The sequence below is a fragment of the Dermacentor albipictus genome, chromosome 10 (genome assembly GCF_038994185.2).
Source record: "Dermacentor albipictus isolate Rhodes 1998 colony chromosome 10, USDA_Dalb.pri_finalv2, whole genome shotgun sequence".
Taxonomy (NCBI): domain Eukaryota; kingdom Metazoa; phylum Arthropoda; class Arachnida; order Ixodida; family Ixodidae; genus Dermacentor; species Dermacentor albipictus.
In genome coordinates, this window is record NC_091830.1 from 45,952,453 (window position 1) to 45,976,054 (window position 23,602).

Consider the following 23,602-nt stretch of genomic DNA (forward strand, 5'->3'; position numbering starts at 1 on the left):
ATTCCGCTGACCGCTCAGCTCGGCTGCCGGAAGCAGAATATTAGGCCACGAGGGCGGGCGAACTGCGTTGCAGGTGGCTTTTAATCGCGTACGAATATATTCTCTTATCAAAAGTACAGACGAGCTAAAAAGTGGACGTGATGTCCACTACCCTCGGCGGGACTCGAACCCGCAATCCCCGGTTTAGGAGACCGATGCCTTATCCATTAGGCCACGAGGGCGGGCGAACTGCGTTGCAGTTGGCCTTTAATCGCGTAAGAATATATTCTCTTATCAAAAGTACAGACGAGCTAAAAAGAAAAAAGGCGGACGTGATGTCCACTACCCTCGGCGGGACTCGAACCCGCAATCCCCGGTTTAGGAGACCGATGCCTTATCCATTAGGCCACGAGGGCGGGCGAACTGCGTTGCAGTTGGCCTTTAATCGCTTACGGATATATCCTCTTATCCAAAGTACAGACGAGCTAAAAAGAAAAAAAAGACGGCGGACGTGAAATCCACTACCCTCGGCGGGACTCGAACCCGCAATCCCCGTTTAGGAGACCGCGGTTCTCTAAACGGAAAAAAAAAGCCCTCATGGCCTAATGGATGAGGCATCGCGATGCCTCATCCATTAGGCCATGAGGGCTTTTTTTTTGTTCTTTATTGCCTCTCTTGACACGGAGTTTACGAGCTCATAAGAACAGAATACCAAGATCATAGTACCGAGAACCGTCAGCTGTTGGCTGACTACAAGTCATCAGTATTTCGGCAAGTGCAACAACATTTCTAATCTTGGAACCCACTCTGGTACACACGTCTGCACCTTCCGCACTTCGACAAAATGGGACACCGATTCACAAAAATATTCGTCAACTGGTCTAGCGTCGCTATCCGCATTGTGTACAGCAGTCCGAGTTCGCCATATACTGTGCAGGCCCAGGAGCATAACCAGATCGAAAGGCACACCATCGTCGTTTCCGACCGCGAGATAACGGATTCCATGCGGACTTAATGGCAGCCCTTCTTTCAAGGCTCTCTGTAAGATGTCAATAATAACACAGAGACAATTGAGCATGTGTTTTTATTAGGCCACGAGCGCGGGCGGTTCCCGGTTGCTGCAGTCACACAGGCTGTAGGAGGAGACAAAGGAGAGGAAAGACAGGGAGGTTAGCCAGTGTAAGTACCGGCTGGCTACCCTGTGCTGGGGAGAGGGGTAAAGGGAATAAAAGGAGAAAGAAGAAGAAGAGGGAAAAAAAGAAAGAAAAGAAAATTCACACAGTAACGCGAAACTACGCTCTACAACGTTCAAAGGCGGTCGCACAATTCGCATGTCCTTAAAAACTTCAACAAAGCCCTTAAGGCCTTGAGTGCCGAAGCCCGTCTGGACCAATGTCCTAGAGCTTTTTCCTCTGTAAAGGGGCGATTGTCCAGTTTTGCGAGAGCGGTCACGAGCACTGCTCTTCGCACTGCGTAACGTGGACAGTCACAAAGGAGGTGTTCAATCGTCTCCTCGCAGCCGCAGGTGTCACAAGTAGGGCTGTCGGCCATTCCAATGCGGAATGAATATGAGTTCGTGAATGCCACGCCGAGCCACAGGCGGCACAGAAGTGTTGCTTCCGCTCGTGGCAACCCTGGTGGTAGGCGGAGAGACAGAAGTGGATCCAATTTGTGGAGACGTGCGTTCGTGAATTCACTGGTATTCCACAGATTCTGTGTAAGCTCGCGGGCGAGGGAGCGAAGACTTGTGGCTGCATCTGTTCTTGACAGCGGTATGGGTATAATCTGGGCGCCATCATGAGCCGACCGGGCAGCGTCATCCGCACTGTCATTTCCTGAAATTCCACAGTGACCCGGTATCCACTGGTAGATGATGTTGTGTCCCTTGTTGATTGCGTGATGGTGGAGTAGTCGGATATCTGCTACTAGTTGCTCATTTGGTCCATGGTTGAAAGGTTTATTCAGAAATCATCACATTCATGGTCCATCTTATGTGACTCAAAGGCAGCTCTTCAGTGTCTGATGTCCCCTTTCAACCACACAGGCTGTAATTCTGTACATAACTATGCAGTGCACATAAAAAAGGCGATAACTTTCCGTTAAAGTGGAGCAGGCGGAATAAGGGCGCGAGACAGGAACACAAGCAGTTGGGACAGCGTCACCTTCCTTTCTCTTCTTTATGATGATGACGACGACGATTATGATATGCGAATGCACGTACCCATAAGTGCGATTAGCCGAGAACCGGGCGGCGGGAGTCACGTGTAAGGCGATCATACATCTTAAGGATGGAATTGCAAAAAAAAAAAACTTAGAGGGAAAGACGCCAGGAGAGATAAGCAACAAGAAAAATATTGTGTTATTGTGCAGTCAGACTAAATGAAACAAAATTATAGATGTTGTACACACAGGAGCGAAATTGATAAAGAATCTGGAGAATAACCCAACTACAGCGAAATCACCATTGAACACAGGAGAAGGCGACAGAAAAGAAAGAATCTGAAGAAAATTTTTACACGCTGTCTCTTTTCTGTTGCAACATGTTTTTCTTGCTTCTTTGCAGGCATGAGGAATAAAAAATGATAGCAGACGACAGTCGTTCTTCTAATAATTGCAGACGACAGCCGTTATTACTGAAGCTTTACTTATAACAGAAATGCGCGGGTTTCCTTTGTTGTTTTGTGCTGCTAAGCAACATTAGTAATGCAGCTCGGTGGTGGCAATGTAGCAACCAGTTCGGTAGGCAGCCATCGAATCTAATGGCACTGCTACCGTGTTGACTTCCATAGTGACACGTCCGTCGCACGCAACTTGTGGCAAAATTAAAAAATACGCGAATGTCACGTGGTTGGACAGAACCAAGGTCATGTTGTGTTCCGTCGCTTGGAGCAAGTCAGAAATGTTTTCTACTTTGTATTTCTCCTGATTACCGATTAGCTATCGTTAGTTAATCAACTGCTCTAACATCATATTCAGAGCAAAAGTAAAACCTCTGAATTTATTAATTTTGTCACCTGCGCTCCTGAACTGTTAGATTAGATTCTGGTATTCTGCGTTTTGCGTGCCAAAACCACGATACGATTGAGGCACGCCACAGTGGGAGACCCCCTATTAATTTTTGGCAACCTGGGGTTCCTTAACGAGCACCTAAATATAAATGCAGGAGCGTGTTTATTTCTTTTTCTTTCGTTTGGCCACCACAGAAATGCGGCCGCCTCGGCCGGCATCGTACCCAAGACCTCAGCGCTGCAACGCAAAGCCTACCCCGGCGAGTGAATAGGCGACGTGGGCCACTAGGCATGCAAACATTGTTGGCCAGTCGCCCAGATTGGGAATATGCGTCACCGGGTATGGTGCCCAGATAGACAAGCATAAGAAGGAAAAAAAGAACGAACAAGTCGGCAACAGCAACAAACTGAAGGAGTCGGCACGGCCACTCAGGACAACAACAACAACAACAACAACAAGAGTCGGCAACAGAAAATCGAAGTCGGTTACGGCACAGAAGTTCCTGTACTCTCACGATCGGCCTGCAGAGGTAGTGACTTTTCGAACCTCTCCCAGCCCGCTTCGACAAATCACTTCGCGAAGCCACCAACGCGCCTCCTACGGACAGCTCCACGGCGCCAGCAAGGCCAGCCACGTTTGGCGGACCGAGTATTGTTATTTGGTTCGCTGTCGCCTTCACGGTCTAATTGGAGTAAGAGAACTCCTGGAATAGAGTGTGTTACGGCGCTTTCACACGGCCTGCGGTAATCGCCACGGTCATTTGGCAGACGCGGCGGCTAACTTCAGAGTCAGCTCTGGAATCAAGAGGCGCCAGCTTGAGTCAAGTGCGACAACCCAACAACTCCTAGACAAGTTCTCTAGAGGGTGTTGGACAAACCCTGTCTACGAGGCCTCTGTCCGGTCGGTGTGTTCAGTGAAACGACAGTGAGGGAGCGCGTGATTCCTCTCCCTCAAAGGCCATTTTGGACGCTCCGATTGCACGAAGGTTGGACGGCACTTTTCCCTCGCCTGGCGATCTAGGGAGGACAGAGGGTGCTTCAGCCAACAGCATCGTCGGCGTTTTGGTGCTGTTGGTCCCCTCTCACTATCCCTACCCCCTTTCATTCTCTCCCCCGTCCTTGTACAGCGCGGTTGAAGTGCGCCAGTTACTGCGGTGCACTTTGTCCCACTTTCACCTCCTTCATTTAAGAATCTCCCCTTAAACAGCCGTTTTAGGCTGCTCGGTGTGCTTCGTTTGCAGTCATGCTAGACTGATGAAATGTAACGTTCTCCTGTCTTCATGTAAATATTGTAAATAAATCCCGTACTCCTAGTTCTCGATGAGAGCAAGTTCCTCCCTTAAACCACGTCCCAAGCGTGGATGAGTTGGACGACGGCATGGGCCAGCTACCACTTTACGTGCCCGACTCCAACTCGTACAGTACGCACTATACGGGCTATTGGCCAAGACGCAGGCTGTTTTATACGTTTTTTTTATTCGGATTGTAAACAAAATAAAACTTAAAATGTTAGAGCGTGGGCGAGAGAAATGAGAAGAGAGCTGCGTACAAATGAATTTCGAGATAAGAGAAATTAAAATTAACAAACACAAGAATCAACGGATAACTTTAGAAATTTAACGAGGTAATCGTTTTATGTCTCCGATAAAATGCTGAATTTCAAGAAAGGCATCAGCGTGATCGAATCCCAACGAAGACTCACCAAGAGAAAGAATGGCTGGCGAAGTTTGTGATATCCCAACTTGGCGAAATGCTACTCATATATAAATGCTGTCTTTGACTTAAACAGTGGGCGTCGCAGAAGCCGGCAATATAAGCAGCCGGGTGTGAAGAAAGAAGTAAACAAAATGGGACAAGAACGTGCACTGAGCGACAGTTATGTTGGGACAGGAAAACTTCATTGAATAACATTTATTACTCGTCGCTCCAAAACTCCTATGTCAGGTATTTCGGCGAGCGCCAAGCCTAGCCGGCATTAATTAATGCACAGTTCATCAACCGTGGTTTCTGGGACCACAGCCACATTTTGAGTACGCTATCGTGTACAATATTTTTTTATATAGGTGCTTGTGTGTGTGTGTGTGTGTGTGTGTGTGTGTGTGTGTGTGTGTGTGTGTGTGTGTGTGTGTGTGTGTGTGTGTGTGTGTGTGTGTGTGTGTGTGTGTGTGTGTGTGTGTTTTACAGCGTGTTATGGGAGAAGCGAGCAACTTATACAGGTGTAACACATTTTAGAGTGCAGATGGTTTCACATTTCGACTTCATCGAAATGTCACATATGCAGAAGTCTTTGAGGCAGCTCAAGCAGCCGCCAAAAACTCGGCTCCTGGCCCTGATGCCATCACGAACGCGATGCTTTGGAACCTGGACGCTAGAGTCCTGACTAAAATCACAGAAGTTTTCAACGGCGAGAGCTGGCTCAAAGGCCAATTGCCCCCGGAATGGAACCACGCTAAAATTATCATGATCCCCAAACCTAAAAAGACCCCCTCAATAGGCGCTCTGAGGCCCATTTCTCTCACGTCCTGCCTGGGTAAACTGTACGAACGAGTAGTACAAACAAGACTGCAGCGGTACCCCGAAGAAATAAGATGGTTTCCAAACACCATGATAGGGTTGCGTACGGGGCTATCCTGTCAAGACGCATTCTTACTGATCAGAGAAGAAGTTATAGCTAACATCGCCCGCGGAGAGGAAAGACTAGTGCTCGCACTAGACCTCAAGGGAGCATTTGATAACGTTTCGCACAAAACAATATTGGAGGAACTTGAATCGACGGGATGTGGAGAACGAACGTACAACTACGTGCGGGCTTTTCTTGCCAGTCGCACCGCCACGATAGGAATCGGTCAACTCACTTCCCAAAAGTTCAATATGCCCAGTAGAGGAACACCCCAAGGGGCAATAATCTCACCTTTGCTGTTCAATATGGCGATGTGTCGCCTGGCGCGACAGCTGGACCAAATCCCCGATTTGGGTTACACGCTGTACGCAGACGACATAACGCTATGGGCAGCAAGGGGCTCTCTGGGACACAAAGAACAAGTGCTACAACAAGCAGCCGAGGAAGGAGACAAATTCTCGAGGAGTAGTGGCCTCAAATGTGCCCCCGAAAAATCGCAGGTCATTCGGGTACACTCGAGGGGCTACGTATCCAACGGACCTGTCAACATCGTTGTGGAAGGACACACGGTCCAAGAAGTTAAGGCGATGCGTATCATGGGTTTCTGGCTCCAAAGTAGCGGAAACGCATCCCACACCATCAAAACATTGAAAACCACCGCAAATAACATTGCGCAAATGATCCATCGTGTAACTTATAGGAAAGTGGGCATGCAAGAACACGACACGCTGAGGCTCGTCCAAGCACTAGTAATAAGCCGAGTCACGTACGGCCTGCCCTACCACTTCCTTAGTCGCGAGGTGGAAAGGCAGGTCGACATCATAATAAGATCAGCATATAAAGCGGCCCTCGGACTACCCAAGGGGACGCCCACAGATCGCCTGCTAGCCTTAGGAGTACACAACACATTCGAAGAACTAAAACAAGCCACACTAATCTCCCAGAGGGAACGCTTGAGCTACTCTCACGCAGGACGGGCCCTACTGACAAGGGTACGTATTTCCCCACACCCACAATTTATCAGCGAACAGTTATTATCACTACCAACCTCCACATGAGCTCGAATAACAGTGGCACCCATACCCAAAAACATGCACCCTGAATACAATAAAGCAAGGCGAAAAGCACGTGTACAACATATTAGGACAATGTATGAAAATAATCCCACGTACAACACAATATACACAGACGCAGCCGCGTATTCGAACGTGCACTCGAACGCCAGTGATGCCCAAATGAACATCAGGAGGTACGCAGTGGCAATCGTCGACACGAAAGCAAAGCAACAATTTACGGCTTCCGTTAGGGCAGGTACTCCCGCGGCTGCCGAAACTTTCGCCGTGGCAATGGCCATCGCTCACGCGGAACGCACGCAAAAGAGCGTCACCATAATAACAGATTCACAAGAAGCATGTCGCCTATTTCTCAAGGGCCACGTGACCAAAACATGTCACTCAATAATACCGACGAAATTCGCCCATCATCACCGGATCCTATGGTGTCCAGGTCATACAGGCCTTGAGGGGAACAAACTGGCCGATTCGCTAGCCCGAGGTATTATTAACCGGGCCGACTCGATTGGGACGGTCCCATGTAGCCACTGTAATGACCCCAATCCAACGAATGCCCGGGAGATTCTTGCTCATCAGCGTTCAACCAGAAAAAAGTACCCTCCCCATCACCCACAACTCAGTGGAGAGGAAGCCGCCAGCTGGCGCAAAATGCAGACTGGGGTATTCCCCCACCTTAGATTACAGAATGCCATGTTCCCCACTCGCTACAGGCCCGACTGCCCGCGGTGCAGAGGCATACCAACACTACAACACATTACTTGGGATTGTGAATCACACCCGTTTGATAAAACACACCACACCATGGAGCAATGGGAGGCACAGCTAACCAGCTCAGACCTGGCGGGACAACAGTCCTTCATAAGACAGGTCAAGCTGGCGGCCGAGGCCAGCGGGGCCTTGGACTAAAAGGTCTCCGACCACTGCACGTAAATCGTTTGTCAATAAAGGTTTCTCTCTCTCTCTCTCTCATCGAAATGCCGCTGCCGGGATTCGAGCCCGAGAGGATGTGCATTCAGCAGCAGAATGGGCCTCGCAGCCAGGCCACCGTGACTGATATATGTCCAGCTTTCAGTAGTAACTTTAGATAATTAAGCGCAAGGATTTATCTACTTTCCCCCACCCTTCTCTTTCACGATTAACTTCCGCGTGACGTAGACGAAACAAATTAGAAATAGCCCTTCCGTTGCCAGAAAAGGCGCCGGCTGGCTTTTTGGGAAGCGAACTGTATATGGAAATGACATTCCACTGTGACGTAACATATCCTTTTTTTATTGGTATTGATATTACCCTGTGGTCCTGTCGAGTCTTCGTCCATAGTCAAAATAAATCCGGAGTCCCCAACTACGGCATACGCCTCATAATAAAATCGCGGTATCCGGCACGTAAAACCCCAGACTTCGATTCAATTCGTCCGTATAGCCATTTGCATATCCGCACGCGACGGACGCGTTCTTGCGACGGTGGAGTCAGCCAGCCCTCGTGGCCTAATGGATAAGGCATCGGTCTCCTAAACCGGGGATTGCGGGTTCGAATCCCGCCGAGGGTACGTGGTGACACGTTGTTTTGTAACAATTTTTTTTTTAAGCAGGCTAGTGTTCAAGTGTGCCTTTTACGCCATGTCGGCACACTGCCTCTCTGTTACTGAAATAGTAAGTGAAAGATTGCTTTGTGATGCTGTGTCTTACGAGCAAGGCGCGGAAAGCCATTTCGTTCTCTGCAAATCATTACATCACCGATCGCCTGGTGTAGTATAGCTTCGGCCTTGCTCTTCTAAGCCTGAGGTGCGCGGGAACCAAATCTCGGCCGCGGTGGCCGCATTCCTAAGGGGACGAAATGCAAAAAAATAAATAAAATAACGCCCGCGTACCGCGCATTGGATGCACGTTAAAGAACCTCAGGTGGTCAAAATTAATCAGGAGTAACCCCCCCCCCCCTCCCACTACGGCGTGCCTCATTGTCATAGCGTGGTTTTGGCACATAAGACCTCCCCCCCATTATTTTATTATGCATCATCGTTGATCATAATCCCATTTTGACGACCAATTCAGGTCGGAGGCCTCTCCCATCGATTCCAAGCTTACCCCTGTCTTGCCCCAGCTGACCAATTCCTTACGCGCGGAAATTTCCCGATTTCATCGCACCACCTAATTATCTGCCTTCCTCGAATGCACTTACCTTCTCTCGGCGCCGTCCGTTATGCACCGCTATGGTCACCTGCTTTCTGTCTCATATGCATTACGTGGCCTGCCCACCTCCATTGATTCCTCTTGGTATGAACTAGAATATCGGCTGACCATGTCTGGCTCTCTGATTTACGCCACTGTCTACGTGTCTCTTAACGTTACGCCTAACATATTTTTTTCCCTCATCGCTTGTTGCGCGTTTCTGAACTTCTTGTCAAGCTTCCCCGCTAGCCACCAAGTTTCTGTCCCATATCTTAGTACCGGTAGAATGCAATTATTGTAGACTTTGTATCTTTTTTTAAAGATAACGGTAAGCTCCCAGCCAGGATTTGATGATACTGCCGCATGCGCTACAACTCATTTTCATTCTTCTGCATATTTCCTTACCGTGATCGTGATCCCTTGTGAGTAATTGGCCTAGATAAACGTATTATTGCACGGATTCTAGACGCTTCACGACTGGCCATCTTGAAACTTCGTACTCTTTTCAGGCTATCGAACCTCCTGCGTAATAATCTTCAAACCTACTTTTACACTTCCTCGGATACACGGTCCTCGGTCATTTGTTGCAAGCCATCTCCATCGATGCTGAACAGGGACGCATTCCGCGACGATCACATTCGGCGATACTACGAGTATATACCGCCTCGGCCGTCAGGCGCGAGTTGAGCTAGAGTTACTGTATATTTGGTAGCATACACAGTAACTCTAGGTTGAGCACTAGGTCCCGCGAAGGCGATTAGTATCGCCGAAAGTGATCGCCGCATAATACGTCCCAGGAATGTCAGCTGCAAAACAGCTCGTTGCTGAGACGTTCAGAGTTCCTCCTCACACAAATTTTGAGTGCAACCTCCAAGCATGCAGTGAATAGCGTTGGCGAGATTCTCTCCCCATCGTGCAAGTAACCGCCCTTTTAGTTTGAAAAGCAAAATGTCACGTGATTTCGTCGTACTGCTCATACATCTTTCTTTCGCGATCACCGCTTCACAACTGAATCTCACAAGTCGCTTGCAGCGCTGCCTAAGGCACGAGGCGTACGCAGGCAATGTCCTTGCGCATCAGAATATAGTTCCGGGCGTAATTGTCTGATTCACGGCGGAATGGCGGCCTTGTTTTTGCTGCATGCTATCTTACGGCGATTCGTGACACGTTAGAACCTTTGCGCATGCACGTTGTATACTGCGGTTTACCGTTGCGGCGAGCAGACGACGTAGCGCGGATGAACACATCTCCAAGGCCATTCGTCCTCCCTATTGGCTAACGAGTTCTGCGACCACCGCGGTGATGCAAACTGCGTGCGAGACGGAGTCCGATCCGGCACGATCGCCCTTGGTAGGTGACATGTAGTAAATCGTGCTACAGGCAGATGTCGGAAAACATAAGGGATAATTCAATTTTGCAGTGCAAGTGCCACGCTTTTCTGTTTGTCACATATAAATAAGAATGGCGAATGCCATGTAATGTTATGTCTCCGGAGGGCCAAGGAGCACTTTTAAGTTTCTTTTTTGCTGTGCCCCTGGCGGTGTCATGCGGCATGATGCCCAGTGAAGTGAATAAATTAACGAGTGAATAGTTCAGTCACGTGCGATTTGCCTTCCACAAGTTCGAGCGAGTGGACTGACTTTTTTTTTTGCCGGGTTCATTATTCACGCGAGACCGATACGTGCCTCACCCTAACCGCTTCTACACAGGTACTCGCTTTGCCAGAGAGCTTCCTACAATGATTACTAGAGGGAACTGTGGCGCTGCACTCGTTGAGCCACCACGGGAATGATGGGAAGCACGTGGATTTGCCTGATCTTCGTGCTCGTGGATTCGTACGTTCTCGCGGCTTTGTTTATTACGCTTCGTGTGCCTTAATTGTCGTGAATTTCAGAGCAGTCTACACACTTCGAAGTGCAGAAGACGCCGCGAACACGCACAATCGTTAATAATTGCAACGATTGAGCTCGTCGAGGCGGCCGAGTCGAAACTCGCCAAGCGTCTCAATGCACTGGCTGACCCCCGATAAATTCACAAGGGCGTTTCACATCGCTTGTCGATGCATGCGTCCGTGGCGTAATGGGGAACACATCGCCTTATGTGTAAAAAACCAGAAACCATAGAACATGTCTTCACCCACTGTTGGGAAGGTTTTTTTTATGCGAAGCATATTACGAGGGCTCAACCCAGCTCCTCAGGCGCGGCGGTGACCATGAAATCACGTGACACCGTGACGTCACGACAGAGGAGAAGTGGCTTTGGCTCAACTCTTGCAAGACGGGCTGGGTGGGAATCGAACCAGGGTCTCCGGAGTGTGGGACGGAGACGCTACCACTGAGCCACGAGTACAACGCTTCAAAGCGGTACAAAAGCGCCTCTAGTGAATGCGGTGTTGCCTTAGAAACGCGCTGTTTCTAAGGCGTGCGTCTCTTGCTCAGGCGCACATTTCGTTGCCGCGCCGAACGCTGCTTTGCTCGACGCTCACCGCGTCCAATGCGGGGCGCGTAGTCGCTGCCCTGTAGCCCATTGTCTTACACCCCTTGGCGGGTCGACGGGAACGCTGTCGCGTTCCACTCTTGAAGGCGAAGAAGTAATGCATGAGTTCTTTCTTCGTCTAGCCGAACCAAATATAGCCAAGCAACAGCAGTTCACCAGGCTAAACAGTGGTTCAACAACTAAAATAAAGGCTAGTATGCTTCGCATCCTGGGCTTAACCTTACCTAAGCCACAGCAATTTTTTTTCTAGGACGTGCTGCAAAGGACTCTAAAAAAGGAGCTACCGATAGATCCCCACGGAATCAGGTTTCTGCCAGTAAATGACGACGAAGGTTTCCCGTACGACGTCATCATGCTTACGGGCCTCCACTGCTTATGGCGCGCAAGAATGGCGGGCTACCATTGTGACCCGGATGCCCGACCGGCGCGTGTATACTTCCGGGAATGCATGCAACGGTATGTGGAAGTGCAGAAATTGCAACTGCCTGTTCCCGAGTGGCTGTCCAGGGTTGAACCCCCTGACAGCACTCAAGGAATTTTAATAAGACAACGTCATTCCATAGTAGCCGACGGCAACGCATGTGTATAGCACTGTTTATTGTTCGATTTTTGTATTCATTCCTGTTTTGTTTTGTCTTTTTGTATATCTGTTAAGGAATTCTTGTTATGTCGAGGACTGGCAATAAAGAAAAAAAAAGCGTCCGTGGCGTAATTGTTTCGATATCGGGCCTCTGTGCTGTAGACGTCCGGTGCTCGAATCCTGCCGTCCGACAATTTTTAAAAACGTTGATTTAATTACTACGCAGTGCGTTGTTGAAAATGACCAGTTTGCAAAGTCACGAAGCCGCTTGAAGCCGGAAGGACGAAGCTTAGGCAAATCCACGTACTTCCCGTGGTTCGCATGCTGGTACAACCGCCCCCATTGCAGCGCCCGTAGACCGCAAGCGTCGGAGTTCCCTCTAGTAATTATTGCATGAAACTCCATGCGTTTTGCAACCATGAAAAAACTGCCGACTCACGGCGCTTAGCTAGCCGAAGCGCCGATGTCTCTAGTTAATGTGTTCCAGTGCGATTGAATGCAATTTTTTCTTTTCTTGCAGGGGTAGCTCTTGCAGGCTCACTCACCTAGTCATTTCGACGTTCGCCAATGGAACGGAATAGTGCTTTGCCAGAATTTATAAATAAAAAAAAGTCGTGAACTTTGGAGATTAGAGGCTTACGAATGGCCAGTCGAAGTTTCAACTGCGAATGCCGCAGCAACGAATAGTTTGCCTCAGCAGCGGTGTAACTGCCCTGCAGAGTGATGTGAAAATGCTTGGCCGACGCCTCGCACGGCTGCTTATCCATAAAACAGTGCATAGGTGAGAGAATGTTAACGAAGTCACTGATAAGAAGCGAAAGGCTCACTATGCGAAAACGCCACTGTGTATAGACACACACACACACACATATTCGTGGGTGGCGCTACAATCGGCAGACTTCACTCAGTGTCTGTATAGTTTTGAAGCATGAACACGATGATAAGTTTCCAGAGGACATATGACAACTCCAATTCTAAAGTCGGTCGCTTACAACATTAGCAAAACTTAAATACCGAAAGCGAAATTTTCTACGGGCACAGTGTGCCCAATTCCATCCGTGTTTTCGGTCCGACGTCGGCGTTAGTGGGCTTTGCACGACTTCGCTGCGCGAACAGGCGGTCTCCCAAAACGTGGCGGCCATGACGTCACCAGACCTCCCAGCCGCCCACAATGAACCGAAAAGCGTGACCTCCGAGACCCGCTCCCAATACTTTGAGGGAGCCGTCACTGGCTCGCGCGTGTGTGTTTACAAAATCACGAAAAACCAAACAGGTTCAGAAGTTAATTTTATTATTTACATTGTGTAAGGTGGCAAGAGCTACGTTATACATAGTCTCACACTTTTTATCTTTTCCAGAAATTCACGCCACTCAGTCACTGCGACATTCTCTGTTGCAGATCAAGGGTAACCGTCAATCTTCGTAGCGACCTCACAACAGCGCGTAAGCACACCTCCAAGCCTCGCTAACCGTCAGTTTTCAGAAGTTTGAGGTAAACATTTACGACCTCCAGCTTATTTCCCTGCTAAACGGATTCGCACTTACTACCCTTGCTTCTTCGGGCCTACAAGTTTTTTCGAGGAGTGCGAAGCCTTAATCAGTTTTTGACAGCAAACGAAGAGAACGCTGGTACATTTATGCACCCTTTGCAAGCGCGGCAGGAGAAAATACAACAGGGTGACGGTGCGCACAGGTCTTGCACAACACAGTGCAACTTCGAAACGTTCATTATCACGTAGGTCTATTCACACACAACAGAGCTCTTGACAGATAAACGATGACCTGCTAATGCCACCGACGTCCAGTTCGCAAGCGTCGTGATCACAGAAAATAACAGCAAAAATGCACCAGCCCCCTTTGACCTTCCAAGGGACTGAGACTGACGTATCAAGTTGATAACACCGAACATAATAAGCTCTCTGCGATGAAATGTGGTCGCTTTGTCCTTCGACTCGGTGTTTCTCCAGAGAGGGGCCTTGATCGGATTCCGCAGCTCTAACACAGTCAACCTTTCACTATTACGCACGCAGCTTTTCAAACTTTCGCCCTGTCGACTTCTTCCAGCGGCGTCGGTTCTCCACAGGCCGGTACCACGTGGTGCGTGCGTCTGCAACAGCGGCTTGGCGTCAGGGTGCCCGAAAATAGGTGACGTCAGCGATTCGTGCTAAAACGTTAGGCCTAAACGGCGAACAGAGGGCCTCGAGACTGAAACGTGGCCAACAAACACAAGGCAGGCGAGACACGAGGAACTTTTCTCTTCAATGCAATCTAAGCAGCAACAAAAAAAAACGTTATGTACACTTCTTTGTCCGCGACAGAACTTTGGCGCTCGACCGACGTTAACGACACAAACGATACCTTTTACAAAACGTGCGAGAGTCGGAATCTCACCGACAAGGTGAAGATCTTGCAAACTGCAGTCAGGCTAAAATCACGACGAGCCTAGTAATCACTGAGGAGGCTTCTTCTTAATGGACTAGGCGTTCACGACTTATGGCACAAACTAAAAAAAAAAAAGAAACAAGGGTGCTCACGCGGACCGTACACGCAATTGTGCGACTTTCACAGAAATAACGCGAGAACCCCTCGCCGGCGGCTACGTCACGGAGGTCTCAGACCTGCCACCAGGGGTCGTCGCTGGCTGACAAGGAGGCGCTCCGACAAGTTTCTTTTTTCTTCAAAATCCGAACGCATCTCTTCGCAGCTTCACAGAACCAAAAGGCCATTCATGGCCGATCACAACGCACGCCGACGTGCTAGCCTTCGGGTGACGTCACAAGTTTCGGCAGCACCTGGCCCACTTGGTTTAAAAAAAAGAAAACTACAGCGGCCGCTGGGAGAGGTGCTGCTGCAGCGCCGCCTGGGAACCGGAGGCGGAACCCGACGCCGCAGACGAGGAGGACGCCTGGCCCAGGCCCTGACGCGGGGAGCCGTGTCTGGACGACGCCGCGGTTTGCTGGTGGAGGGCGCCACGGAACGGGCTGCCCGCAGCGCCACCACGCGTCGCCGCCGAAGACGTCGTCCCGCCTGCGCACGAGAAGAGAACACTGGCTGTCAGTGCACGCGACAAGCGCGGGACACCGCGAAAAGAAAAGAAATGAAAGCCAGGAAAAATGCGCAACGTTACTGATGCAATAGTACTGAGGCTTGGGCTGGTTGACACACAATCATAGTAAAGACCGTTACAGCGCAATACAAGAGGACACAAGAAGGTACAAAACGACGACAGCTTCTCGTGTCCTTGTCTTGTATTGCGCTGGAACGAACCTTACTATGGATCCTAACCAACTGGCCCAACTTGCCGTTTTGATGACACACGTGAATTATAACAGATGCAATGGCACGAAAAAAGAAAACGTGTGAGAGCGAGGGTTCATAAAGGCGCGCGCACACACACACACACACGCCACAAAGACAACAGCTATTATTATTATTATTATTATTATTATTATTATTATTATTATTATTTACTGCGACAGCAGCTGAAAGCTCAAAACTGGGCTCGATGTGTCTGTCCGTCCGTCCTGTCCGTTATGCCATCGTCGCCAGGTCACCCGCTTCATACTCAGCTCCATCCATTCCACGTGAAAAACAAAATGAAAGCTGCACGCCCACCACCACAGCGGATCGAGCTTGTACCCCAGTAACAACGGGCAGATGGCGTAGCGGGACGCGAAGACTGCAACCCCAACGAGCAGCTCTCGCGCTGGGCAAATTAGCGAGGGGGTTCTAAATGACCTGCAAACATATTGTTTAGCACATATATTCAGAGTGCAGAAGAGAACGTATATTGGAAACTTTATGAAGATCAGTGGACATCGAGAAAAAAGATCGCCGGAGTCGCCGTTTACCACGTAAAACCACAGAATTTAATAATTTTGGTACATGTGCTTCCTGTTAGACTATATTCCGGAATTTCACGTGCCAAAAAACAACGATCACGAGGCACTCCAGGACTCCGAATTATATTGACCACCAGGGGTTCTTTAACGTGCACCTAAATCTAAGTACACGAGCAGTTTTTCATTCATTTTTTTTTCCTTTAGCCGCATCGACTTGGGGTCTCCACGAGCTCATCGACGCAAAGCCGATGGTCAGTGGGCTAATGCGGCGACTCTGTAAACTGTTCCGCAATACAAATATCGATTGCAACGTTAAGTTCGCACTGTGCGCTCTAAATGTCTATGTTTTATTTGTTTAAAAAATATAAAAATATGTTTTATTTAACACTGCCCTGGCTTGTCGCGTATACACAGTTCTAATCCCGGACCAACTGGACCCGCTTTTCCGTTTAATCACGACGGGAATGATGCAGGAAGAAAAAAAAAAACACAATACGCCAGCGCGAACAAGCCGACACTGCTGCCAAGTCGAGACAAGCCAAGCGCGTGTCGTGACGCAAGTGCTTGGACAGCACGTGCGCTGAGACCCACAGATCCAGGGCACGTTTCCCCCCCCCCCCAACTGTGGCTGTGCCTGGTACAGGACATCGCGCATAAAAAAAGGGGGGGGGAGAGAAGAAAAAAATTGCGAAAGTGGACGGGACATTATTCTGGTGAGCTTGCTGCTAGAATGTGTTGCTAAGCGTTTCGCCAGCCTGTATGTATGTATGAGCCATTGTTTCGGGGGCTAGCACGGATAAGGCTCACTTCCCGGAGTGAGCGGGTGAGTGAGTGAGTGAGTGAGTGAGTGAGTGAGTGAGTGAGTGAGTGAGTGAGTGAGTGAGTGAGTGAGTGAGTGAGTGAGTGAGTGAGAGTGAGTGACGCACGGCGAAATTTCCTAAACGTGAGCACGCGCACGACCGCACACCAAAAATTAATAAAACTGATTATCATAAACGCCAGTTCGAGAGAGAGTGAGAGAGGGAGAGAGCGTTGCGTAGACGCGTGAGGCGCGGGCAGTCAAATAGAGTTTAAAAAACGCCAAAGAGAGATATCCGGATATTAAAATACTTACTAATTCGTCTTTTCTTCTAATTTTCTTGCGTATCATAAAACTGAATATCGTATTGTATTTGGCAGATACGTTATTGGGCTGCAAATGGTTTAGTTTTGCGACTGCGCGGTTGAGTATTTCTCATCAAATGTTTAATAGGAAGATATAAACGAGAAGTATTCAAGCAATTAGACTGGGAAGGCTTAGGAGTGAGGATCAACGGCGATACATCTCAACAACCTCCGGTTTGCAGATGACAGTGTCATGTTCAGCAACGCTGGGGATGAATCGCAACAAAATGATTGAGGACTTTATAACCGAGAAAGTGTAATGTAATTGTTGTAGATTAATATGGAAAGACAGAGGCAATGTTAAATAGCCTGGCAAGAGAATAAAAATTTATGATCGCCAGTCAGCCTATACAGCTTGTGCAGGAGTATGTTCACCTAGGTCAATTAGTCACAGGGAACCCTTATCGAGAGAAGGAAACTCACAGAAGAATAAAAATGGGTTGGAGCGCATACTGCAGACATTGTCAGCTCCTGACTGGAAGCTTACCATTATCATTGAAAAGGAAGGTGTACAATCACTGCATTCTACCGGAGCTGATACATGTGGAAGAAGCTTGCAATCTAACGAAGGAGCACGAGAACAGGTTAAAAACCACACAAGGAGCGATGGAACGAAAAACGTCATGCGTAACCTTATAAGAGACAGGAAGAGAGCGGTGTGGATCACAGAGCAAACGTAGATAGCCGATATTCTGGCAGACGTTATGAGTAACAAATGAAAATGGGCAGGTCATGTAATGCGTAGGGCAGATACCTGGCGTACCATTAGAGTTACAGAATTGTGGGTGCCCAGGGAATGCAAGCGCAGTCGAGAACGGCAGAAAATTTGGTGGGGTGATGAAATTAGTAAATACGCAGGCGCAAGTTGGAATGTGCTAGCGTAAGACGGGGGTAATTGGAGATAAAAAGAATACGCTGATGATGGTGACGATAGACGAGAATTGTGATGTGGAATGCTCTATTTAGATCTTGATTTCAACGGATGAATGTACGTTACGATTACTGAAGTATACAATATTGTGCAAAGACATGAATGTCTGAATGAAATATGTTTTTTTTTTCAGTAGAGAAAACTTTCTGCTAATTACTACAAGATACAACGTTTCAGCCTTGTACAACTTCTGGGGGCTGCAGAAGGGCCGCGTATTGGGCGAGTTGGTGTTGCATGGTAACAATAAAATTCAAACAGCGCTATGCGACAGGACCAGAATGAGGAGGAGGAGGAGGAGGAGGAGGAGGAGGAGGAGGAGGAAACAGTTGTAAGTTCAGCGCCGTGTTTGTCTCCTCCTCATTCTGGTCCTGTCGTACAGCGCTGTTTGAATTTTATTTTCTGGCGGCTGTCCCGTCCCTCAAACAAGCACTACTGCTTTTGCGGGCCGGTCTTGTATGTGCATTGAATAAGAATTTCTTACATATATGTACCAGAACCACAATGCAGATCCAACGAACATGTTAGAATCAAATGTGTGTCAAAGCTTTTGAAAGCGGTTTGTGAAGCGGCAACAAATAGTCACCTATAACCTGCTTGAGCGAATTAGGTTTTATAGACATTCGTTACCGCCTAGCACATTGCCTATCTATCCTTGATCTTTTCGCTATTCATTATAAAACATCGACCTCTATATTGTAGCTACCGATACCTGTAAGTCTTTCCTGTCTCTTTCCTAACACTGTAAACGTATCTCGCTTATCTCAACTAGTGATCGAGTCATGCTTAGTTAGCTTTGAATCCCTGCGCTTCTGGAATGTGGACACTGCCCTATGATCGCGGCTGAGTGAATATCTTGGCACTCTATCACAGTATACTGAGTAATCTCTCCTTTTTTTTCTTGCAGCAGACGCGCTTCTCATCCTGCTACGAATATTTGGTACTGTTTTGTCCTCAAGCAGCCAGGTGATGATTATGATTTATTCGCATCCTTTTTGATACTTTTGAGACATTTCTCTTAGCGGTGATGAATAGTCAGCCAGACCGTTTTAGTTAATCAGGTATGCCATTACATGATCTTCATTCTAACATTCTTGTATACGTCTCTAATTTTGTTTTTTCTCTTCCTCAAAACTTCTACATCTACCTTGTTACGCTACCGATGCTCGTAACGGATTTGGTGGTGCCAAGCCAGCCGTAAAACGAACGATAAGCGCATAGCATTCACAAAATGCCGAGTCGCTTTTATATCGCCGCACCTGCATACCGATGCTTAACCCTGTCTCAATATCTTATCCTGTCAAACGACCGGCCGCGGTGAAGTGGCTATAGAGTACCGGACTTGGGAGCGCGCGGACGTGAGTTCGAATCCTACTTTCGGGCACCTTTCTTGTTCTTTTCAGCTGAGTAATTTTTTTTTCATCTGGATATAAGTGCCTATTTTAATTCCATTTTTGCGGAGCAACGGAAAGGATGACCGTTACTCCCTTGAGGAGTATCGGAAAATTAGGGCAACTGTTAGACCGCGAAGCAGTAATCGCATGGGGAGTAACAGATGATCATTTCCTCGCACTTACCCCATGAGGGAAGGAATCACTGTGGCAGATCAGTTCCTCCCCTAAATGAGTAACCTCAATACCCCATTTCCTCCTCTTCTTCTTCGAATGTATCTACCTTGTACCGCTAGCAATGCCTGTAAAGGATTCGGTCGTGTCAAGCCAGCCGTGGACAGATGGATGGATGCAATGAGCGTCCCCTTTGGAACGGGGCGGTGGGTTGCGCCACCAAGCTCTTGCTGTTATACTACCTAATGCTCTACCTAGGTTAAAAAAGAAAAAAAGAAGAAAAAAACCTATGAAACCCTACGTCCAAATTTTCTGATCCCCTATTGCGAACTGTGCTTTTGTACGTCTCCGTTTTCTGTCGTTTCCCTACTTTTCTTCCACCAACCTTACTATCGTTTCTTACTTAATCCCTATTGCGGACAAGGTTACTTTCGCCCTGCTCTCGCTGAACCCAAGGGCTTCAAGGAGGCCAGTGGTGCCTAAATCGACCGCTGGACAGACGTCTTCACATTCTTCACATGCCGTAAAACGAACGACAAGCGCCACAGTGCGACTAAACCTTGCAACGGCTCAACCTTGACCTCGGGTCCCTTTCCGCTTTCAAAAAAAAAAAAAAGAAGAGCTTCCCGCAGCGCAGGCAAGGACAGCCATTGTGGCCGCACTGAAGGTCGAGGACGACACGCCGCTACTCGTGGACTAGCTGCGGCATGAGTGCAGTCCACTCACGACGACAGTCGCCAGCGATTTCCGGCTGTGAGGACGGACGATGTCCGCCGCACGTCGCATGCTGGGAAAGAGTTGTAAATTGCGGATTCTAAGCGTCGGATAAAGGGAGAGAGAGATGGAGGAAGTTTGAAGGCGTCCAAGATGCACAAATTTCCCGGTTTGATTACGTGCGAAGCAGTACGTGTCTCTTCTCGGCCAAGCTGACAAAGTTTTGAGCGCATTCCATGCGGTAGAAAACTTGAATTCGATTTTTTTTTTCCATCGCAGCTGAATCGTACAAACATTCTGGCAACGCTGACGGGTCACGCAATAGAACGAGTTCTGCGCTGGTCAACATGCCGGGTGTACGCGCGGTTTCGTTTTCGCTTGTGCATCTCGGTAGTCGGACTGCCATCGTCTCGGCAGTCGAGCTGAGAATTGTCTCTGCAGTCGCGTTCTCTGATTTGTGCCGCGCAGGGGAGTGGAAGATGGCCGAAGAAGATGGAGGGCTTCGACAAGCGGGACTGACGGCGACGGTGTAAGGCAGGTGCTGTGTCGCTGATGGTCGGTTCACGGTTCGAAACGATCACCGTGGCATGCGAGAGAACAACGTTCGGAAGGTAATCACCGAAGATATGCGCACGCGAACAGTCTTCCGTGTAGAGGTGGTGCCACGGCTGCTAAATTCTGATCAGAAGGAGCTAGGTGTGCATGGGTGTAGGGATATCATTGCACGTCTTCAAAACGAACCAGATTTCCTTTCCGGAACCATCACTGCGGTGCTGTGACGTGTATTTCTGGGCACACGACCTAGAATCTCGGGCGGCAGAGCTACCAGTGGAAGTTTCAGTTGGCCGAAGAAAGCTAGGCAATCCAAGTCAAAAGTGAAAGTCATGCTATGTTTTTTTTTCTTTTTCGGTGACGCAGTGAGCTCTTTCCATAGGGCCAGACAATAAATCAGCAATTTTGCGGCGTCTGCTTCGTCCCGTGTCGTGAGAGAAGAGAGCGCGGAGTCGTGGTGGGACAAATCATGGCTGCTGCATCAAGACACAAACGCCCTGAGCATGCGGCAGTCTCTGACCAAGAGGTACATCACTGCCCTTGAACAGTCCCTGTTCATCTGGTCATGCTCCCCTGTGACCTTTCTTTTTTATTCCCCAAGCTTACAGGGACACTGAAACGATTTTGACCATTCTGTACAAACATACCGAGTCGTTAGGACAGCTCCTTTTGATCATAAATTGACGCACCTAGGCGCTCCGCGCAAAACGCATGATTTATTACAAGTTTTAAAAAATGTACATCGCTACGGATCACAGCACGCCACACGGCTGAATTTCCAGCCACCCCTGACAAAAAAAAAAGAAAGTGACAGAAAGAGAATGCACAAGGAGAATTCATCACTACACTTCCGGTACAGAGCAAGTGACTTCTGGTACAGAGCAAGTGCCGTCTGCTTGTATTACAACGAGCTCCCTTATGTCGACGACAGCTCCGCGGTCAGTGTTTGTCCCGATCTTTCTTTTCGCACCTTGGTTCGTACTCGTTAGTTGTGGGCTGCAAACGTAGGGACTGGCAATACGTCAAGCTGCGACATCGTGTTACTCTCTGCAAAGTCAGCAGACGGGCGGAGTGGCTGCAGCGCATCGGACTGTCGGTATACGATCGGCGCCAGTATTTGCGCGCTTGCGGCCGTCACTTTAAGCCGGAGGATTACTACCAGAATATTGTGTTTCGTGTGTCCGGTATTCGGACAAATGGAAGCACAAGCGGACTGGGCCTGGGCGTTTCGTGAGACGAGCGCGAGTCGCAAACCACCTGTTGGCACAGAGCTCAACCAAACACTGGAGCAGTAACGAAGTGTATTGTACTTCGCTGTTGGTGCAAATTTTTTGGCAGGAGCGCAATCGTGAACACGTTGTTTTTCTAGATGTTTAAAATGTACTTTTTACGCTTGGTTAGAGCAATGTTAGCTCTCTGGCTGCTTAAGCTCTGCATCACTAGGTTGTCAAGACCACGCAGACCGATCCGGCCGCTCAGGTACGTCTACGCTAAAGCTCCTCCATCACAACAGCAGTAGTATGAAGGGGCTTTAGTTTACGCCGCCACCCATCCGTCGAAACGCCCAGCTCGCCTGTGGTTACCGGAATACCGGAAGCGCGCGGCGCTGCGACAGAATGCTCGCAACGCACGCTGGCTCCAGGACAACCGGAAGCAGACGGCACGACGTCCCATCGTGACGCAAGATCCAGCGAAGGCGGAGCTTAGCCCCGATCACTCGGCGAACGAGTTGTGGAGAAAATGCGCGGCTACGGAGGAGGGGGAACTCGTAATCGCCCGCAGCTCTCTCAGTACGAGACGCTTCACACAAATTGTAGTGCGAATGATTGACTGTAGCTGTAGCCTATGCGTGTACAAAATTTGCCCTAACATTTTCTGGGAACATTTAAGGGAATTATAAGGAATTGTATTCCCTTTAAGGGAATATAGGGAATTACAGAGGGAACCTGTTTTGAAGGAGAGCCGAAGGAGTGCGCCAGCAAGAGGGCAGCGTAACAACGGAGCTACAAACCATCCCCGTAGAATCCTTCCAGCGGTTCATCGAGGCATGTCAGAGAAGGATGTACAAAGTGTGTTAACACTGAAGGGCGATTACTTCTACGGAGACACCACGCAGTTTGCCGTTCGGCAAAGAAATAAATTGTCACTGACATCAGCCCCGTAAGTTTTCAGACAGCGCTCGTACATTCTGATCCAGTTAAGAAGCTCCGCAGCAGTCCCGTCTCCGACTCGTTCCTCTGCTGCTTGCCATCTGCGCCATCCGCATTGTCGAAAACAAAACCCGAAAAGCCCAACGGACGACTCAATTCAATCCGAAGCCAAGCCAGACGGAGGTCCATCGCACGACTCAATTATCAACGTCGCCCCCCCCCCCCCCCCCATTTTTTGTGCGTACACATACTGACGCCAAAGAAGGTTATGCGAAGACGGCTGCAAATCTTGGCCGGAGGCCCGCAAGGGGGGGGGGGGCGGAGGAGGAGGAGGGGGAGGTGAAGTGACGCCGTGCACAAAACGGAACACCCGGGGTGCCGCTCCATTTCGCCGCGGAAGAAAAAGGCGTGAGAATCGCCGAGTCGAACAAGACCAAGCACCACGAACTAATTCTACGGGGTTAGACAGCTCGCCGACGACGACGGGCGTGATGTGATGATCCCGGGAGCGAGTCATTGAATGTCTCGCTCGGCGCCGCGGTTGTATGAAAGAAGCGGGAAACAAATTCCCGCTGCCTCAGACGCGAGCAGGAGAAGAGAGAAAGAAATGAGTGATTAAACGTCTTCCTTCCGCACCAAATGAAGGGAAGAAAAAAAAAACATTGAAAGGTTAAGAAAATAAATTTACACGTGGCCTCAGGGCCTATTAACTAAATGAGAAAGAAATGAGTGATTAAACGTCTTCCTTCCACACCAAATGGAGGGA

At 48.9% G+C, this 23,602-nt stretch overlaps 1 protein-coding gene and 3 non-coding genes across 6 annotated transcripts in view; 1 reads left to right on the top strand and 3 right to left on the bottom strand.

Moving 5' to 3' along the window:
- Positions 1-148: 148 nt before the first annotated feature.
- On the bottom strand, positions 149-221 carry TRNAR-CCU (transfer RNA arginine (anticodon CCU)). The gene has a single exon. It is a non-coding gene; the product is annotated as a tRNA-Arg (tRNA).
- A 101-nt stretch (positions 222-322) lies between these two features.
- On the bottom strand, positions 323-395 carry TRNAR-CCU (transfer RNA arginine (anticodon CCU)). The gene has a single exon. It is a non-coding gene; the product is annotated as a tRNA-Arg (tRNA).
- A 7,758-nt stretch (positions 396-8,153) lies between these two features.
- On the top strand, positions 8,154-8,226 carry TRNAR-CCU (transfer RNA arginine (anticodon CCU)). Its single transcript has one exon. It is a non-coding gene; the product is annotated as a tRNA-Arg (tRNA).
- Positions 8,227-13,188: 4,962 nt separating this feature from the next.
- The window catches only part of Ino80 (chromatin-remodeling ATPase INO80), an 81,366-nt gene continuing 70,952 nt past the window's right edge, over positions 13,189-23,602 (bottom strand). For all 3 annotated transcript variants that reach the window (XM_070527780.1, XM_070527778.1, XM_070527779.1), the window contains exon 34: positions 13,189-14,948. In XM_070527780.1, the coding sequence (XP_070383881.1) occupies positions 14,743-14,948 (206 nt within the window). In that variant the 3' untranslated portion in view covers positions 13,189-14,742. The remainder of the gene's footprint in view (positions 14,949-23,602) is intronic.